We start from the raw sequence: 18,732 nt of genomic DNA, 5'->3' as shown, positions 1-18,732 counted from the left end.
TCTCTCTCTCTCTCTCTCTCTCTCTCTCTCTCTCTCTCTCTCTCTCTGGTTCGACCAGTCTGTTAAAAGCTTGGAAACTCCAACAAAGCTCGAGCCTTTATTCAACGCCTGCCCGTCCTTGAGTTTTAGAAGTTGCGGCTTGGACCGGTGCATGACTTGGCATTTTTGCAACACTTCTTTGAAACGTGACCTCTTCAACCTTAGTCACTTTGACTATGTACAGCACACACACACACACAAACAGAGCTTATGGCCTCATTCCCACTCGGGGTTGGCCTAAAAAGGACCGTCCAGGCTGGTATAGAGGAGTGAGAAGTCTGCATAGTTCTGCTTAGTGACTTGGCAGCACTATAGCCTAAAACCTTCAGTCTCCCAAAGCCAGGTCTAGAAACGGGGCTCACTTGGGCGACTCGCCAAAGTTTATAATGGTCATGCAGTGCTAGTTTACCTGAGAGGGCCAAGGTCAAAGGCCAAACGGGTGATTTGTTATCAGTCACACAGATTCTAAAACCTATGGTACCTTCTCCTTGCGCAGACTACGAACCAAGAATGCAACTTGTTGCCTCAGTACATTCTCATTATCATACATGTGTCTGCCTCAGTGTTTAGCCATCTGTCCTGCGTGCCTGTAGACTTAAACAATAAAATATATCTATAAAGAGGTGGGACGCAGCTTCAGCCAGACTAAAAATACAGACACCAGTAAACAGGAAATCACAATGGGTTTAACACCGGCCAAGCCCTCGCTGCCCACCAGACACCGTTTTGCACCGACCACATCCACTTGCCTGGTTCACCATGGAGCCACAGTGAGACCAGAGCGTGGGCTTATTTACTCAAAGGGAATCATCATTCCGGCGGCTGGCTCCATTCACTGGACAAAGTTGATGCAGATATGGATGCATCATTGGGAAAAGACTTCAAAATATAAAAGGACCAAGTGCGTTTTTCTAAACCTTTACTGGTGTCCGATTATTTGCACTTCCTATTGTGACTGCTTGCTTTGGCCCTTCTACTCATATTGGTCAGTCTTTTCCGTCAGACAAAGGTGTTATGTCACGACAATCATTAACAACATATCAGGTCACAGCTATTAAAACCTGACAACATCCCGGACAGCTACTTAGTTAGGATCTAAGTGATAACGAGTTGAAGGATTAGAAGGTTAAAATGCTTTTGTGTCGCCCCCAAACCCTGGCTAATATTTCACTCTGTCCTGGATTCTCAGGAGTCCTTGGAGGGTCCCGGGTTGCGTATTTGCACTCCCCCCTTGTCAGATATTTCAGCCTTTCACCCTGCACCCTCCTTCATCTGGTCCGTTGACGCAAACAGTCCACATCTCAGGCTTCTTTAGAGCTTAGCCCTAAACCTTGTGACAGCTTCAGTGTCTCTGCTGCCTGAGAACTCATTAGCATTTTTCACAAGTACATTTACTGTTTTTCAGAATCAGAATCAAAACCATTTATTGCCAAGCATGTTACACATACAAGGAATTTGACTTGGTGAATGGTGCATAACGATAAACAATTAACACAGCAATATTCGAGACATCATTTAAAAATTTAAAAATATTAAAATTGACAATAAAATATGGTAAACAAACAGAAAGTATATAATACAAGTGGCAAGTGTATTTTAATATAGTAAAGGAATACCTTACCCACAAAATGACCATTTGTTAATCAATGTCTCGCCCCGCGTTACCTTGAGTTCTTAAAGAAAACTTTTCTCACGTGCCTCCACGGCAAACGAAAAATCAAAAAAAGGAGAAAGACCGTTTTCTGCAGACTTGTCCGGACTCGCGAATGAGTAAGACTGTTTACGCAGAAGTGTTTTTAATGGTGACGTTTTAGCAAAGATGCATGTGTTTGGAGAGTAGTGAGCATACGACTGGATAAATGTGACTATTATAACGCTCGAATTGTGTGGGATTTAACAGATGTTTTGATATAGTCTTGCTGTTGTTAAATGCAGCCCCCATTTCCTTCAATTCATTAAGTCTTTTCTAATTTTTTTGATTCCCCGTTCGCCGTGATCAAAGCAACATGGGGAGCGTAACTGATGTTCATTTTGTGGGTGAAGTATTCCTTTAATGTCAATGAGGTCTTGTTTCATAGCTAACGTTCATCTTTCAGGTTCAACTCCGGTGCGCCCATTACTTTTGGCCACAGCTATGTTAATTTTACTCTCCACGGCATGCCTTTGCTCACGAGGCTGGGACCAACCTGTACCCCCCTGGAAACAGACACCACCTGGTGTAGTTTCTGTGACGCTGCCGGAGCTGCGTTGGCATCAGCTTCAGCTTCTGCTCCCTGTTCTGTACAGCAATTACAATGATCACAACTAAAATTGGGCCCTGTTACTCAACTGGGCAACCCGACCCTTGTGGGGCTCGCATACCAGAGCTCCTATAGGTCTGTACACAGAGGTACTGGGGTTGTCCAGTAGAGTTCCTGGAACCGAGGAGGTGGCCATGAGGAGGGAGGGAGGGCTGGCTTGGCTCAGGGCCAGTGTTCCATGGAGACAACAACATATATCACCACAGGGGAGGCAAAGAGGGAGATAGGGGAGTGAGACAGAAGTAGAGAGGGGGAGAAAGCTTGAAAACATGCGGCTGTGAAATAAGAGAGGAGTGCTCACAGAGGTGCCCACAAGGCTGCTGGGTTGGCAGAGGGCAGTGAGCCAAGCTGAGGGACTGGCTGTTGGAAAGGAGCACTGCTTGGCCTGGTGACAATGAGGGGATAGACAGAGGGAGTTTAACCCACACTGGAGTTTCGGTGCCACGCCTACTAATACAACTCAAACTGAGCTGTAGACGACACCCCTTATTCGTCCTGTACATCTGGATGCACAGTGGGAGCAACGTAGTGAAACAGAAACACAAGCTGGCTCGCGTGAGAAAATGAAGGCTAACAGTGTTCAGCTACTCCTCTGTTTTCCTCCACTCGTCTATTTTCTGCGTCCCTTTTCTTTTCTGTGTCCGCCTCTGTGAATATTGATTCAGCTTGAATATTGATTCCTTGTCCAACACTTGCCCAAGTTGTCCTTTAGATTTTAGCTGGCCTGGTCCTGGCTGACTTGTATGGCTTTGGTTCTGGGGGTAATACATAAAGCGAAATGTAGCTTTTCTTTGCTGAGGTAGGGGCTGATCAGCACGGCAATGCAAGGTCCTTATTGTCCCAACGCTGAAGAAGTTTTGCGTGATTTGTCGTACTTTACTGGATTTACTCTTGGTTTGTACTTCCACCATGGTACACGGTATAATATGGGTTCTCTATCATCATGGTGCCAACTTGGCCTTTTTGTTTCACTTATTCATTCAGCCTGACATCATGTTCATGACCAAATTCAGTTTTGAAGAGTGGGCATCCAGTCTCTGCTATTTAGTAGCAGTTGCTAGGATCACCTAGCTTAACATTAAGACAATCTATGAAATTATAAGTTGTTATTTCCATAAAGGGGAACACCACCTGAATTATTGTATGTTTTGTCGGCCTAGAAAAGTTCAATCACTATTTGTTAACCTGAGCTACTGTCTCTCAAAGCCAGAAACCAGAGTAAATAAGTAATACTCAAACTTGTGATGTCATCACAAATTTGAGCCTTAGCGCTCTTGTTTTTGGATTCGGGAGAAAGTTGTTCATGTTCACTAATATTTTATGGACTGTCTTAGACCATAGGTATTTGGAAAATGGGCGTAGTTCCCCTTTAAGTTGACTAACAACAAAATGTACAGGTCCATACATCTCATCCATGCTTTTCTTTTTACATTTTTCTTTTTGCTACTATTCATGGGTGTAGCAAAGTAGCTAGCTAGTAACTTTATACTCAAATGAAAGGTTGAAGAACATTTTCAACCCAAGCTGTAACAAAGTATAATTTTGATGATACTGAGATATGAGGCAGCCCGGCCTCCTTAAAGCCGGTGAAGATTGGTGGGTAAAGGTGAAAGATGGGAAACACAAGGGAAGGGGAGGCGAATGGAAGCCAGAATAGGAGGATAATAAATCATTTCAGCACAAAGTCCCAGTGACATCGATCTTGCTAAAGGAGAGCAGAGAGCTGAAATGATACATAGTGTAAAAGGTCTGTAGAGACACACTATCTGGTCCATCATACAGGTCTGGTTTCACCGCTGAGTCAATACTAAAGAACAAGGTTTCAGAGACATTCTGCTCCCGACCAAGGGTACATGATGCGTGTGCCGTGTCTCTGTGAATCTGATATGTTCCGTTTCTATATGGCAGTGTGTTCATTATGTTTGATGTTGTGTCACTGATATTACATGGTGGTCGTTGCAGCACTGGACAGTGTTCACGGAGGTGTCAGAGGTGTTCATCCTAGTTCCAGCACTGCTGGGGCTCAAAGGCAACCTGGAGATGACACTGGCCTCCAGACTTTCCACCGCGGTAAGAAATGTTTGTTTGTGTGTGTGTGTGTGTGTGTGTGTGTGTGTGTTGGTGATTGTCTTAGCTTTATCATCCTGAAGTACCTAATATACACTTTGTCCCACAAGAAGTGCCACTGGGCGTATTATGTTCCATAAAAAAAGATTCTTCTTATCTGTAAAGTAGCCATACCTGGAGTTGTTTTGGACTCTTTGTATAACGCTGCAAAATTGTCTCAGCTTAGCCTGGGGAATTGTTTCAATTGATTGTGGTTGTGTAAAGTTACCTATCTCTCATTGCCTGGCAACCCCTGTCAGACCCATTAAAGCTGATTGTTCTTGGGATCAGAGGTCATATTGCCAAATGTGACCTGGCTTTCATACAAACTGAGAGCAACATTCCGGTCCCATTCCTTGTTTTTTGTTTTAGGACTTTCACTGGCCGTGGCCAGCTGGGCATGCATGTTGGTTTTGTCTGAATATGTTGTTCATCCTAGACATCCGCTGAGTAGCAATGAATTATTTGAACAATTTATATTTATATTAATTTGTACTAGTATTAATGGTTAGATTGTTAGTTCCTATGCTGGTTTAGTCAAACCAAAGTCCATGGTGTTTTAGTGTTTGCTTTAACCAGATATTAAAGGTCTTAGCCCTGGAAATAATGAGAGCAAACTTGGAAGGATACATAATTGGCGGGGGGGGGGGGGGGGGTACGGGTCTGTGGGTTCACCTCCATAAATTAATAAAAATGTCCTGCTTTTCTTCACCACTTAACCTCTTGGATTAAGTCAATAAACAGCCACCTGCAGTAGTGTAGATCAGTCACATTGAGGGTGATATGAAAGCCAAGAATGCATCAAGAACAGTATGTAATTGGGTGGATCAAGACATGAAATAATGGTAATCTCATAAATAGTTAAGTAAAATTTGCGTTTACCAACCACACATCCCAAATAATAAAATCAACAACAATCTATTTATAGCCATGTTACACGTAAAAGAGCTGACTCTTTGATTCGGCTCCTTCGTGAACGTCCCATCTCCATAGCCGAATCCTGTCCAATCAGCGAGCCAACGTCAGGTCGGCTGGCTGGCATAGCTAGCAAACTTTGACTTGCAGATCGGTTCGGCATTTCGGCAACAGTACAATCCTACTTGTAGCTAATTTAAAGTCTGGCTACAGCCAGTGTGGGCCAAGGTTCATTCATATTCGCTAGCCTCTCTTTTCCTATGTTCCATTTTCGGTTGGTGATCGTAGTTAAGCTAAATGGTTTCCCGTTCCTTACCTTTTGTAAACAGTCAGACTCGCATGTGTATTGACAGAAAGCATGCTGTGTCAAACAATCAGCAATGGGTTTGACTAATCCAAATCAAAGGGTGGTCCAAAAATGTGTCAGCTGCTTAATATAGTCAAATTATCATTGATACAGGCCGCTTAAATTGAATCACCTGATTGGGGGGACTGTATAATGATAAGTTATCTCTTGAATCTGTATTATGGTGTAGTTTTTGTGTAATTATAGCTAGCTATCCCACTGGCTATTCATATTCACGTCTTACACAGTCGAGTGCTGCTTTGGTCTGGCTGCAGGGTTTCCACAAGTTCAATTTATTGCTGTTGTTACATCTATTGTCTGCGGCTCCACTTAGCTTTTGCCTATGAAGCCGTTCTCTGAGCTAACATGGTCCAGTGTGTAGTCTAAGGGGTCAATGACCTAGCTGCACACCCTGCCATTATGAAGGCATAAGAGAATTAGTCCAGAATTGCTCTTAAGCGCACCAATCCTCACATTCTTTCCACTGGCCTGTGGAAAACAAGTGAAGAAGCTGATTAGCATTGCTAACAGCGGCCCACCCAGCATGGGCAGCTTCACTCAGTCACAGAAATAACCTATTCTAACAAGACGTGTCACATTCATGTTTCCCCAAATTTCTATAGCACGCTATTCCATCTGGCTTACAAACTACAACAGATCCACATTTGTTGCAAAATTTCCAAATCCTTAGAGGATGAACTATATTGAGTAGTAGTTGAATAATTATTGATAACTTTGAGTTGTGGATTGAGGACGTCGTCTTCGGCTTTGGGAAACAATGATCATTTTTTTATATATTCGGACATTTTATAAACCAAACAACTAATCAATTAATCAGAAAGAATGAACTGTTAGTTGCAGCTTTAAATGATAATATCTATCAGTAAGGAGTCATAAAACATCCAGTAAAAATTGTATTGTTAAAATCACTACCTTAACCTGCCAGTTTTATGTTGCTGAAAGTTGCACTTTATAGACATAAATGTAGCTTGAATATATAATTTTGAGCTTGTTTGTCACACTAAAAGCCAAATCCTGGCCGTAGATGAAGTAGAACTGACAGTATTTCTTAAGACGTTTAATATTTGATGAGACGCCAATGTGAATATTTTTTGTTTCAGTTGTTTTTAGTTAGTGTTTTGTTGAACTTTCCGTGACGTTTCCAAGTTAATTACGAGTGCAGATGTGATAGTGAATCAATGACAGTTCGGGAAGTCGATTCAACAATGTGTCAACAATTCTTCAACACTGATTAAAGAAAACTGTCAATGGTTGTTGGTGTCCGGAGCCCATGTTGCTCTTTTTAAAGTTACTGAAATATCTTGAAAGAATGCAACAAGAATGCAACATATTCATTATAATATCATTTCCTGCAACCTTTGTTTGCATGAAATTTGATTTGAAGACATTTTTAAGACTTATTAGCTGATAGAATTATTTTTCAATATATACTGTATATATTTTTTTACAATGGTCCTATTTGTCAAAAATGCGTAGTTTAAAGGTCAGTGTGAAAAATGATTCTCACATCCATCATCACAAAGTAGGCCAGAGCGAGGCGCTTGCCCTGAGACATTACCGCTAGCTCTCTGCTGGCAGGCCCCACCATGCCGCCGCTAATTATGAGCAGATTAAGACCACTGCAAGTTTCCTAATGCGCTTATTAGTGAAAAAAATAATGTAATCCCTAGGACTGGCTGGCTGTTGGAGTTTTCAACTCACATGACCGTGTTGCCTTTTTGACTTTTTTTTTTAACCACTTTGTCTCTGATAGATCGCCGAAATGAGTCTTGTTGTCTCATCATTACTTATTTGACTTACGTCATATCCCCTCTCATGTTCAGGATTATACGTATTTGAATAATGATATTACACGAACTTGGCAGCACCTGCATCATGACTGTGTTCGAGTTGCGCCCGTTTTTTTAACACACTTTAGTCAGAGATTACAACCACTACAAACGCCGTGTTTATCCTCATGTGTATTAGATCTTTCAACATACACTCCTTACACGTGTAGCAATGCTTTTGAATCGTCGCAACCTCTCATCCATCTTATGTGATCCCTGAATCACTTTCACGACCCTTACCCTGATCCAAACACCACTAATCCAGTCGCCCATATACACAGACACACACACGCCTATAGCCGAGGACCTGGCATCATCATCATCATCATCACATATCATCACCAGGTGATGCTTCTGTGCATTTCTGAGCTCATCTATGTACTGAATCGTTTTTGCATATTGTTGCTCTAAAGGGGAATTTTGCGATGGGTTGCAAACACACTCTTTAACTCTCATTACAAAAGAAGGTCTTCTTATCTGCATCCCTTCAAGGTTCTGCAGATGAAAGTTCTCTCTCATTGCATGTGGAGTTCACCGTGAGACCACGACGCCCCCTCTGCTCTGCACAGATGTTCTCTTAACTCTCTTATTTAATATTTGTAGCAGTTCGCCCCCCTTTGGAACGACAGCATGTCTGTGGTAGCAGGAGGCGTCCATGCACACGTTTGCATGGCGCGAGGAGTGTGTTTGCGCGGTTGAAATGCTATCTGGCGGCAACTATCTGGCAGATGCACAGGTCATAATGACGTACAGCGCTAATAAGCGCATCACGTCATGTCAGCCAGGCTTGCAAGCGTTCCCATGCTGCTGGATGTAGTCGTCGTTGTATGGGGCTAGATTGTGAGGAAAGAAACTGCCTCATTTTCCCCTTATGATACCAGTATGGCTGACCTTTTACGTTATATAGTGTCTCTAAAACTTTCATTGTGTAAGCTCCCCCCCTAAGGTAAACACTGTTAGCTCTGTCAGCACTGTTTTCATTGTTTACAATGTTAGCGCCGTTAGCTGCCAGGCATGTTGACAACTGTGTGGAGGCACTAGATATGCTCTGAATTTTAAATTTAGCACCTTTAAAGCGGTATCAATCAACACAAGCTAACATATTCGCAACCATAGCATGTTAGCGAATAGCAGCCATGGAGCAACATTAACATCTCTTTGGAGAGATGTTTCTAGTTACCTGGCCAATATAAGTCCAATATTCATACTCTCCTGACGTTTTTTGCTCTCTTTTGTTCTCCAGCAACTCCTGAGAAACATGTCTGGGCTTGTAGCTGCTGGATGTTTGATGATCTACACCAGCTGATTGCTAACTAAGTGTACAGTGGGTTTATCTGTGCATTTCTTTTGTGGCAAAACGGCTGCACACAGGGGCTGATGAGAGTGAGACGCAAGCACACAGTGAATTTGCAGCCGTAAAACCAAAATAATGAGCTGAAGTGGCTAAAAAGCTCAGTAGAGCTGATGAGTTGGGTGGCAATTGGCAGTAATTTTGCCACTTTCAGCATTCAGTTCAGCAGAGCCATTTGATTGAATGTTGATGTAAACAATAGTGATCAAAGTTTTTTTTCCCCTAAAATATGATTGATTGACTCCATTTTTATTTATTGACTGATACCAGAATAAATTAGTTTTAAACAACGTTTTTGGATAGCTGTTAGCATGGTGATGGCAAAGATGTTTCTTAAAATGATAGTGGATTGTAATGAAGGGCATTGCTGATGTAGTTGCATGGCTAAAATGGAGTCAGACGGGCAAGAAACACAAGCAGCCAGGCCGTTTTAAACAAGCACCCAGGTTAGCCAAATATATTTTGAAGAGAAACAAAGGAAATCTGTCCGTTGAAAACTTCTATCGCAGTTTACACGACGTCTTTCTGCAACTGGCCCACCGTACTTGTCGTAATTATGAATACACGCTTTTAGCATCATTTTGTGTTCGCTCAATTTCCGTTCTACCTCCAAATAAAGTGGTTTCGATGATCTGGCTCAACCGTCCCGTCGGACGTCGTTGTTGCGACGTTGTTACGACGTTGTTGCGACGTTGTTTGCGACGTTGTGACGTTCCCAGAAAAGTTATAGTAAATCGGGATTATCCTCAAAACATTCCAACCCCACAAATTAAACTACATATGTATTCATATAAACTTCTTTTACTGCTTTATTAAACCCAAGCGTAAAGCGGATAATCCCCCCCGCAGACTTCTATGTGTTTTCATGCGTCCAGATGTTTCCCTTCCCTCAGCATATGTAATAGTTAGAGGAGAGGAAGGAAGAGGGGATCCTCTGTCTGTGTCCTCTCACTATGGATGAGCATCAGGATCATTGCTCTGGACACAGAAGCCCACTGTAGCCGCAGACACTTGGCACTTGAGACCATCAGTGTGTGTGTTTGTCTGTGTGTGTGTGTGTGTCAAAGCAGGGAGATGAGATAAGTGGAGTCGGCCGCAGGGTGGGGGATCAGATCAGAGTTTCTTTGTCCAAAGAACTGACATCTGATTGTTCTGTTGGGACCAAGAGGCAACAGCATGTATACACGCTGTACACCCACAAACACACACACACACACGATAATATGTTGACCTTGTGTGTTCTTGTCTCTCTCTTTCAGGCTAATATTGGTCAGATGGACACAGCCAAGAACATGTGGAAGATGATAATGGGGAACTTGGCCCTCATCCAGGTAAGTGAAACACATCTCTGGAGGACGATGAAGTGAACTCTGGTGTCATGGAGCATCTCTGGCACACGCTTACATCCCACTTAACAAAGCAGGTTACTGGGAGAAATCAGGTTAAGGCAAGAAATCAGATGGTGAGTTTATGTGCTGTTCAATTCGATGGTCAGATTGCTCTCAAACTCAGTTTACATGAAAACATTTTAATTTAAGTTTAAAGGGTAACTTCGGGATTTTTCAACCTGTGTGTTTTTTGTGTCAAAGTGACTAATGGAAACATTTTTTTCTTTTAATTGGTCCAGTATTGGGTGAGAATGTTGCAGATGACAGCCACTAAACGGGCTGCAATGTAATCGCTAATTGCAACTCCTCACCGTCAATATATGTCCACAATAAGTGCTTGTTTCTGCCACTGACAGGCCCAGATTGATATTATAAGTGTCTGACAACATTATGGAAAGAACCCTACGGAGAAATAAAACCTTTCGCTTGACCTCGTCTGTTCGTTCTTGTGGCTAACCAGGTCTCGCTCAACGAGAAGTCTCGTTCCGAAGTGAAGGTTAGCCCTCAAAATCAGCTATATAATCAGCCATGATATTGCAAATCTGATATATAACACTAACATACGCTTTCTGGACTCCAACAAAACAAATTCTGACAACACCTGCACTCACGTTTCCTCCGTTGTCTCCTGGCAACAAGTCACCCCTCATGAGATTTCAGAACGAGACTTCTCCATGAACGAGCCTTGGTTAGACACAATAGCAAATATAGGGGATGAAGGTAAAGACATTTTTTTTATTTCTCCGTAATATTATACTAATATACATAATATAGTCTGTCAGTGGAAGAACAAGCACTTTTAGTGGACGTACATTGACGGCGAGGAGTTGCCCAGCGCAAATACATTGCAGCCTGTCTGCAGCGTTCTCACTCAATACTGGACCAGTTTCAAAAATGGTTGTACCCATTAGTCACTTAGACAGAAAACATTTGAAAAAAGGGATGAAACAAATCAAAGTTACCCTTTAAGTGTGACTTTGCTTTGAATTATTTTGCATTCGACAACGCACCGCTTTAAGTAATGAGGCTTTTCCTTTCCTCCGGTCAAACTTTTGTCCAGGATCTTTATCTCGCACACAAAAAAACGTGAAAAACCTGATTACAGTTTTACATGGCCAAATGATCAGGTTTCGTTTGATCCCTTTAACCTGATAAAGGAAAACCAGTTTCTGCTTTACATGACATTTCAGGAATCAAATTACTGGCAAACCTAAGGAAACAATCTGGTTTCATGAGGGCACAGTGTGTACGGTAAACACAGCGACTGATCATTACTGAGAACACCAACAACACGTGTGTTGCTGTGTGACAGCTTCTGAATGCTTGGCTCTCATCGTAAATCAAAGCAGTGGGAGTCAAATATGTCCCATAAACCCATGCTCCACCAGCACAGCCTATTGTCTGGTGTGACTGCAGCTTAAGAATGAAGAAGCCCACACCCTAACAGGTGCAACAAAACTGTCAGTCAAGCACAGTCTGAAAAAAACGTGTCCCGAGATGAAAGGCAGAATAAGACAGGAAACACCATGAGCCCTCTCTATTGTTCTCTGCTGCTGCTTTGTACTGATCTGAGCAGTTACTGTACATAAAACAAGGACATTTAAACAAGCAATATTTCCAGAATGAGAGATCAGTCTCTGTCAATCCAGAAGGACATATATATTGATATATTTAAATGCATATATATATATATATATATATATATATATATATATATATATATATACAGACAGACAGACAGATCCTCTATAGGGAACATTCATTCATGTGGCCTCCCCTGAGGGTCTGCCATTTGAAGTGGGCTTGTGGTTACGTAACGTTCAGTGTGTTCCTGGAACATTTAAACCAGTGCTGACACAACCTCCCATATAGGGGTCTGGATGCACTCACTCTGGGTCACAATGGGGCTCTATTAGGAGAGTTACATTGGAGATACATATTTCTTTTGTCTATTACTGACGTTGGTAGTTATGACGCAAAGGCTGGGATGCACCAACAAGGATTCATTTAATCTAAGATTAACTCTAATCAGAGTTCAGCAAAACTAGGTTTCAAATGAGTACAACTAAAAACTAGTCCCTCTTCAGTAAATCCAAATTTAAATAGAAGTGAAATGTGATGCTTGCTTAAACAGATAGAAATAAATACATTGATTTGCTTTACATTTGATTGTTAGTGTTTGTTAGCCTGACGTTACTTTGGCAGAGAAGCTCTAATTTCTCCTTGAGGATTAATGGAGCATTATCAATATAAAAATGGGACAGTGAGGAAAGAAAGATTCAAACTACAAAAAACAGAGACTGTCGGTCTATTATTCATGTTCAGTTCCGTAACAGTTTCTATGCTAAAACAGTATCTTTAGAGACATCATAAAGCTTAATTATCAATTATCTGTCCAGTAATCTTTTTTGCTCAATCAATCTCAGAAAGGCAGACATTTTAAAAGTTCAACCTCCTCAAGTGTCAATTTTAAAGCTAATACCGGATCACATTTTAAATGGGAGTTTAAAGTTTAGATGCAACAGATTTCAGTACATTCTAAAAATTAATTAATCTAATCTAGGTTTAGAGTAAAAACAAACTGACGCTTAGAGTCAAGTTTGAATTGTATCCTTACTAATTGTAATCTAGTTTTAATGTTAAGTCCATTTTAAAGGGAAACCTTTAAATCAGGGATAAAAAGCTAATAACTGTGAGTAAGTGAATGAGGGTCTGTAGTACTATTTACTGAAAATAAAACTGTATATATATTAAGTAAGTGTGTCCATTCTGAAAGCTGCTCTGATGTAACGAGATAGTCTCCCATACAACTGGAGTTCACATCGACAGCAGCGTTAACCGTCTTCGTTGTGTGTGCTCAGGTCCAGGCCACCGTGGTGGGTTTCCTGGCCTCCATAGCTGCTGTGATCTTCGGCTGGATCCCAGAGGGACACTTCAATCTGGGCCACGCCGTGCTGCTGTGTGCCTCCAGTGTGGCGACTGCCTTCATCGCCTCTCTGCTGCTAGGTACGGCCACCGCACACAGGGTGTGAGGGGGATTCACAGTGTTAACAGCTACTCATCGTGCATGTCTGGGTCACATCCGACTCCCGCCTAAACTAGCTAATGTAACTGAACTCATCAATGTTGGATATTTAGTAAGGCGACAACCTCCGGTTCTGACAAATGAAGCCAATGCGGAAGTGTCTTAAACCTCCAATTCTCTCTACTGACCAGTAAGGGGGGGGGACTCCTCTGGTTGCATAAATACGTCCAATTCTATAGAAGTCTATGAGAAAATGACTCTAATTCTCACTTGATTTATTACCTCAGTAAACATTGTAAACATGAGTTTATGCTCTCAATCTCTAGTTTCAAGTCTTCTTCAAAACAGCATGATGTTCATTTAGTAAATTATGATCCATTTAAAGTCACACAGACCATAAAGTGAAGTATGATTTAGGGCAGACTTACTGTGATTGACAGATTGCTGTCTCTACCAGAGACGTATACAGCGTCTCTACGTCACTCCTCTGTATTCCAAATATGGTCACTTCTGTTCAATGGTTGCAAAAAAGCCAAGATGGCGATGGCCAAATTGCTGAAAACGGTGGTCCACAAATCAGTGGGTGACGTCACGATGACTACGTCCTCTGCTTATATACAGTCTGTGGGTTGTGTTAAGTGGCATTCAACTAAGTTCCCCAAAAAAAATGGTTTTATAGCATAGCTATATTAGTGTTCAATGCAATTAATTTACATCCATCGTAGCCACAGCCGCCTCTTTAAATACAACCCCTTTGTCCATTGCGCCTCACTTTTCGCCTAGTGGATGCACTTGCGTCCTGCACTTTAGACGATGTGCTATAGATCGTTTGAAAAAGGGCCTAAACCCGTGGCAGTGGCTCTGTCAGTCTGTGCTTTAGACCCGGTAGTGCTTCGAGCTAAAGGCTAACGTCTGCATGCTAACATGACAATGTAAACATGGTGAAGTTTAGAAGGTGTAATGAATATCTGTACGAAAATGACAATCCAGCCAGTTGAGATATTTATATATTTTGCCACCTTGAACTTTCCTGGTGGGAAACAACAGAATCCCACATCTACACCCAGAAAGACAACATTTTCTACTCTGTGTTTTCGCTCCTCACACTTGACCCCAGAATGACAGTTACCACATATCGATATCGCGCAACTGTGTGTGACAAGTCTTCTAAATTGTGACATCTCTTGACCTTTAAACCCCACAGGGCTCATCATGATCGGTGTGATCATCGCGGCCAGGAAAGTCGGCATCAACCCTGACAACGTGGCCACGCCCATTGCCGCCAGCCTGGGAGACCTGATCACCCTGTCCCTGCTGGCAGGCATCTCAACTGGACTGTACAAGGAGCTAGGTAATAAACACGCACGGGTGGTACATTTAGTATCTGCAATGCTCGGTTAATGGTGACTCGTCAAAGTTGATCAATGTCTGTGGTATCATTCAGCTGTTGGGAGTAGGGCTGGGCGGTATGACCAAAAATGCATATCACGGTATTTTGTAAGATTTTGGCGGTTTCACGGTATATCACGGTATTTTTTTTCCGTGTTAAAGCATTAATTAATTAACGCCGAAGAGAACCGGCCGGTCAACCGGCCAACGAACGGTGAACAGCTGTTTGTGTGGCGTGTCTTCCGTTCCGTCACTTCCTTTTTCCTTCACCTACATTCCCCTGGGTCCTACGCCCCTCCATGTACAGCTTCTCATCAGTCTATTTTCTGATCCTCACTCCGGAGCAGAAGGTGGCGGTATTGCACCAATAAGATGGATGCCAACCACCGTAAAACAAGAAGAAGAAGAAGAAGAAGTAGCGCTCATAGCGGCGAACAATATATTTTGCTGCCTGTTGAAGAGCGACAGAAGTTGTTTCGGCTGTGACGGTATATGAAAAATTCATATCATACGGGAAATTAAAACTGGTATACCAGTTGAACCGGTATACCGCCCAGCCCTAGTTGGGAGGACGTTTTTGTTGTTTTATGACCTAGTTTTCACCCATTTGATATTTGCAAGAGCGTGGGCTGGAACCGTATGGAGGAGATGGGATGTAAAAAATATGTTTCTAGTGCAAAATAATCGCCATTCTTACCGCTTTCTTCAGATGGCAGATACAGTCGGTAGTTGTGACGCAAAAAATCTAAGATTAGCTCGAATCAGAGTTCAGCAAAACTAGGTTTCAAATGAGTACAACTAAATTTGAAATTAAGCAGAGCTCTGTTGCACAGTTAAAAACTAGTCCCTCTTCATTAAATCCAAGTTCAAATTAAAGTGAAATGTGATGCTTGCTTACACAAATACAAATAAATACATTGATTTGCTTGCTTGCTGAACTACAGAAAAAAAGAGACTGTCGGTCTAATATTCCTGTTCAGCTCCGTAACTGTTTCTATGCTGAGATCTTGATCAATGTCTTTGGCATCATTCAGCTGTTTTTGTTGTTTTATGACCTAGTTTTCACTAGTTCTGTTCCCATATAGCAGCAGGAATCATACACGACAATAAAGAGACACAATCGTTTCTGAGGAGCCAAAGTTTCCGTGGTTGCCGTCATCACGGTTGCTATGTTTGTGATAGAACCTGCACAGTCTATTTTACCTTTTGATGATGTAGAATTAAAGGGAGCAGCATGTGTAGAAATGTTTGGTATGTGACTGCGTCTCTCCGGGTGCGGTAAATAAGGACGAGAGCCACAAGAAGAAGACGCTATTGTTAGCTCTGGCAAACATGGTTTCACTTAACTATCCGCTTCCACACCACAGACCAACACTGACACACACAGGAGCAGTGAAAAACATCATGACTACAGCGTGGGATAATCCAGAAACTCCTCCCGGCTGAGGAGAGTCTGCAAACTTTACAGTCATACTCACTTTAAATGGCACAGTCTGGTGCCAAAACTGAGCTTATTTGGGTTCTTTTGGCTGTTGTGTTTGAGTTGGTCGTAGTCTCCCGTAGTGTCAGTTTAGTAGTAAACACTGCCCCCTAGAGACAACAACAGGGACTCACTGTCAGTCCAAATGTAGTCCAAATGTAGTCCAAATGTAGTCCAAATGACGCAGTTGATGTTGAAAATACTTCACATTTGAATATGTCACACACGTGACTGTGACGACCTCAGTGGGCTGCACCACACTCAAAGTTTAGGAAAGATACTAAAACACCATTTTCAAAATGATCAAACTAACACATGTACGCAGAACCTCCACATAATGAAAGCGTTGTCCACCAAACGCCTGCTTGGTGTGTGAATCCACCTTTCTCTTCCTCCTGTACAGAGTTCAATGACTACGTCAGCCCGCTGGTGTGTGCGGTGTTTGTGGCCTTGTGCCCCCTATGGGTGCTGATAGCCAGGAGGATCCCATCCACCAGAGAACTGCTGTACTCTGGCTGGGAGCCGGTCATCATCGCCATGGCCATCAGCAGGTACAGCACGCAGGGATCATGTCACCTTGCTTCACCTGTGTCAAATCGCTGAATACTACGGAGTCCAGGAGGGGCCAGAGAGAGAGAAAAAAATAAAACATTTAAGGAAAATTAAAGAGTTTATGAAAGCTGTTCAAGGAACCAAGTGCCTTAAAGGGGACGTATCCTGCTCATTTGTAGGTTCATACTTGTATTCTGGGTTGTGTTTACATGCTTTATTTGTCCAAAAAACACATTATTTGTTTTTACCCTCTGTCTGAAACGCTCCGTTTTAGCGACTGTCTCTCGCACAAAAAGGCCCAGTCTGACTTGGCCTAACTGTATTTTTATCATCTATTCACACAATTATATTTAAGTGGTTAAGATTTGCATTAATGTATAATAAGTAGTGCTGGCAAGTTAACGAGTTAATTTTGTGTTAACGCATTCATTAATTAACGCCGACAATTATTTTATCGCGCGTTAACGCATTTTTTAAATTTATTATAATTTTTTTTTTTTAATTGAAAGACAAGAGACAATACATAGACATAACAACAAGAGGATGACAAGAACAGTGGGATAAAAGCCAGCAAACATCATACAGTCAGTCATTTTAGTGCACCTATATGCTGAAATTCAAGGTAAACGCATTTAAACGGCACAGATCGGGAGCGAGCGAAGGACTTTGAAAGTTAGCGGAAATATTAACGTGAGACAACATCCGGTTTCTTCAGACGAACATCCGGTTTTCAAAATAAGATGCCAACAAAGTATGACTTATATTCACATTAAGTATAAAACATGCTACCTGCATCTCATGAACCAAATGTTATTGCCCTTTTGTTCATATAGCAGTACTTTTAAAATAAAAGTGCGCAATACACTACTTTTGAATTCATTATTGAACTTTGCCATAACAATGCGATTAATCACGATTTAATCGCAAAAAATCCATGCGATTAATCGCGATTAAATATTTTAATCGTTGCCCAGCACTAATAATAAGTATATACTTTTTTTCTACTTTGAAATCAAATTCTGAAAGTAAGCAAAACGTACACATCACCACTTACAATCTGCATGTTCCGGATTCATGATTGTGGGAAGGATCTTCATGTGTTTTCTCTGAAACGATGTATGGTCACGACTCCGCTAATCACTCTCGTCTGTCTCTTAGTGTCGGTGGTTTGATCCTCGACAAGACCGTCACCAACCCAAACTTTGCTGGCATGGCGGTCTTCACCCCGGTCATCAACGGTGAGGAGTCATAAAGCCCGAGAGATGAAACTTTAATGGATCCTTTGGGGAAAGTGGGCGTAAAGAAAGAGAAGAAGAGAAGCGAGTGGTGTCGATAACAGCAGCCAATATGTTAATAAGTGAAACATCAAACAGTGATGGAGATAAAGGTTGATTTGGTGTGGAGAACAAATATAGAAAAATCTGTTCTAGTGCTGAAAAGTGTATCTAAAGCTGTTCATGTTACCACCTCCATCTGGTTTCATGACACACAGATGGAGGTAGCATATTGCTCCTGCTGGATTTAATGCCAAGCTTTTTCTTTAGACCTGACAAATGAGAAGCAGGTGAAATATTTTATGTATTTCACTATTTCTATAAAAAAAACACGAGAACATACGTATAACATATCTATCAACATATTTTGTATGTCATCACACCAATATTGAGGCTGTTATGTTGTCTTTCCATGTTTTCACCCTGTGTGTGTGTGTGTGTGTGTGTGTGTTTGTGTGTGTGTGTGTGTGTGTGTGTGTGTGTGTATGTGTGTCAGGTGTGGGAGGTAACCTGGTCGCGGTTCAGGCCAGTCGCATCTCCACCTATCTGCACATGAACGGTCTACCCATGGGGGATCCCAACCCCACCCCCAGGAAGTGCCCCACACCCTGCACCTCCTTCTTCGGCTCCTGTGAGTTGACGGGCGTTGCTGTGGAATGTTTCCGCTGTGTCTCTCTCTCTCTCTCTCTCTCTCTCTCTCTCTCTCTCTCTCTCTCT

At 42.1% G+C, this 18,732-nt stretch overlaps 1 protein-coding gene across 3 annotated transcripts in view; it reads left to right on the top strand.

Annotated features, from left to right (window-relative positions):
- Positions 1–18,732, top strand: part of slc41a1 (solute carrier family 41 member 1) — a 25,492-nt gene that overhangs the window by 4,689 nt on the left and 2,071 nt on the right. For all 3 annotated transcript variants that reach the window (XM_031875927.1, XM_031875928.1, XM_031875926.1), the window contains 7 exons: positions 4,302–4,409; positions 10,167–10,238; positions 13,157–13,301; positions 14,525–14,671; positions 16,593–16,740; positions 17,900–17,979; positions 18,512–18,646. In XM_031875927.1, coding sequence (XP_031731787.1) covers positions 4,302–4,409; positions 10,167–10,238; positions 13,157–13,301; positions 14,525–14,671; positions 16,593–16,740; positions 17,900–17,979; positions 18,512–18,646 — 835 coding nt within the window. The remainder of the gene's footprint in view (positions 1–4,301; positions 4,410–10,166; positions 10,239–13,156; positions 13,302–14,524; positions 14,672–16,592; positions 16,741–17,899; positions 17,980–18,511; positions 18,647–18,732) is intronic.

The sequence above is a fragment of the Anarrhichthys ocellatus genome, unplaced genomic scaffold, assembly GCF_004355925.1.
Source record: "Anarrhichthys ocellatus isolate YVR2014 unplaced genomic scaffold, GSC_Weel_1.0 scaffold100, whole genome shotgun sequence".
Lineage (NCBI taxonomy): Eukaryota > Metazoa > Chordata > Actinopteri > Perciformes > Anarhichadidae > Anarrhichthys > Anarrhichthys ocellatus.
This window is presented reverse-complemented; position numbering and strand designations above follow the sequence as displayed.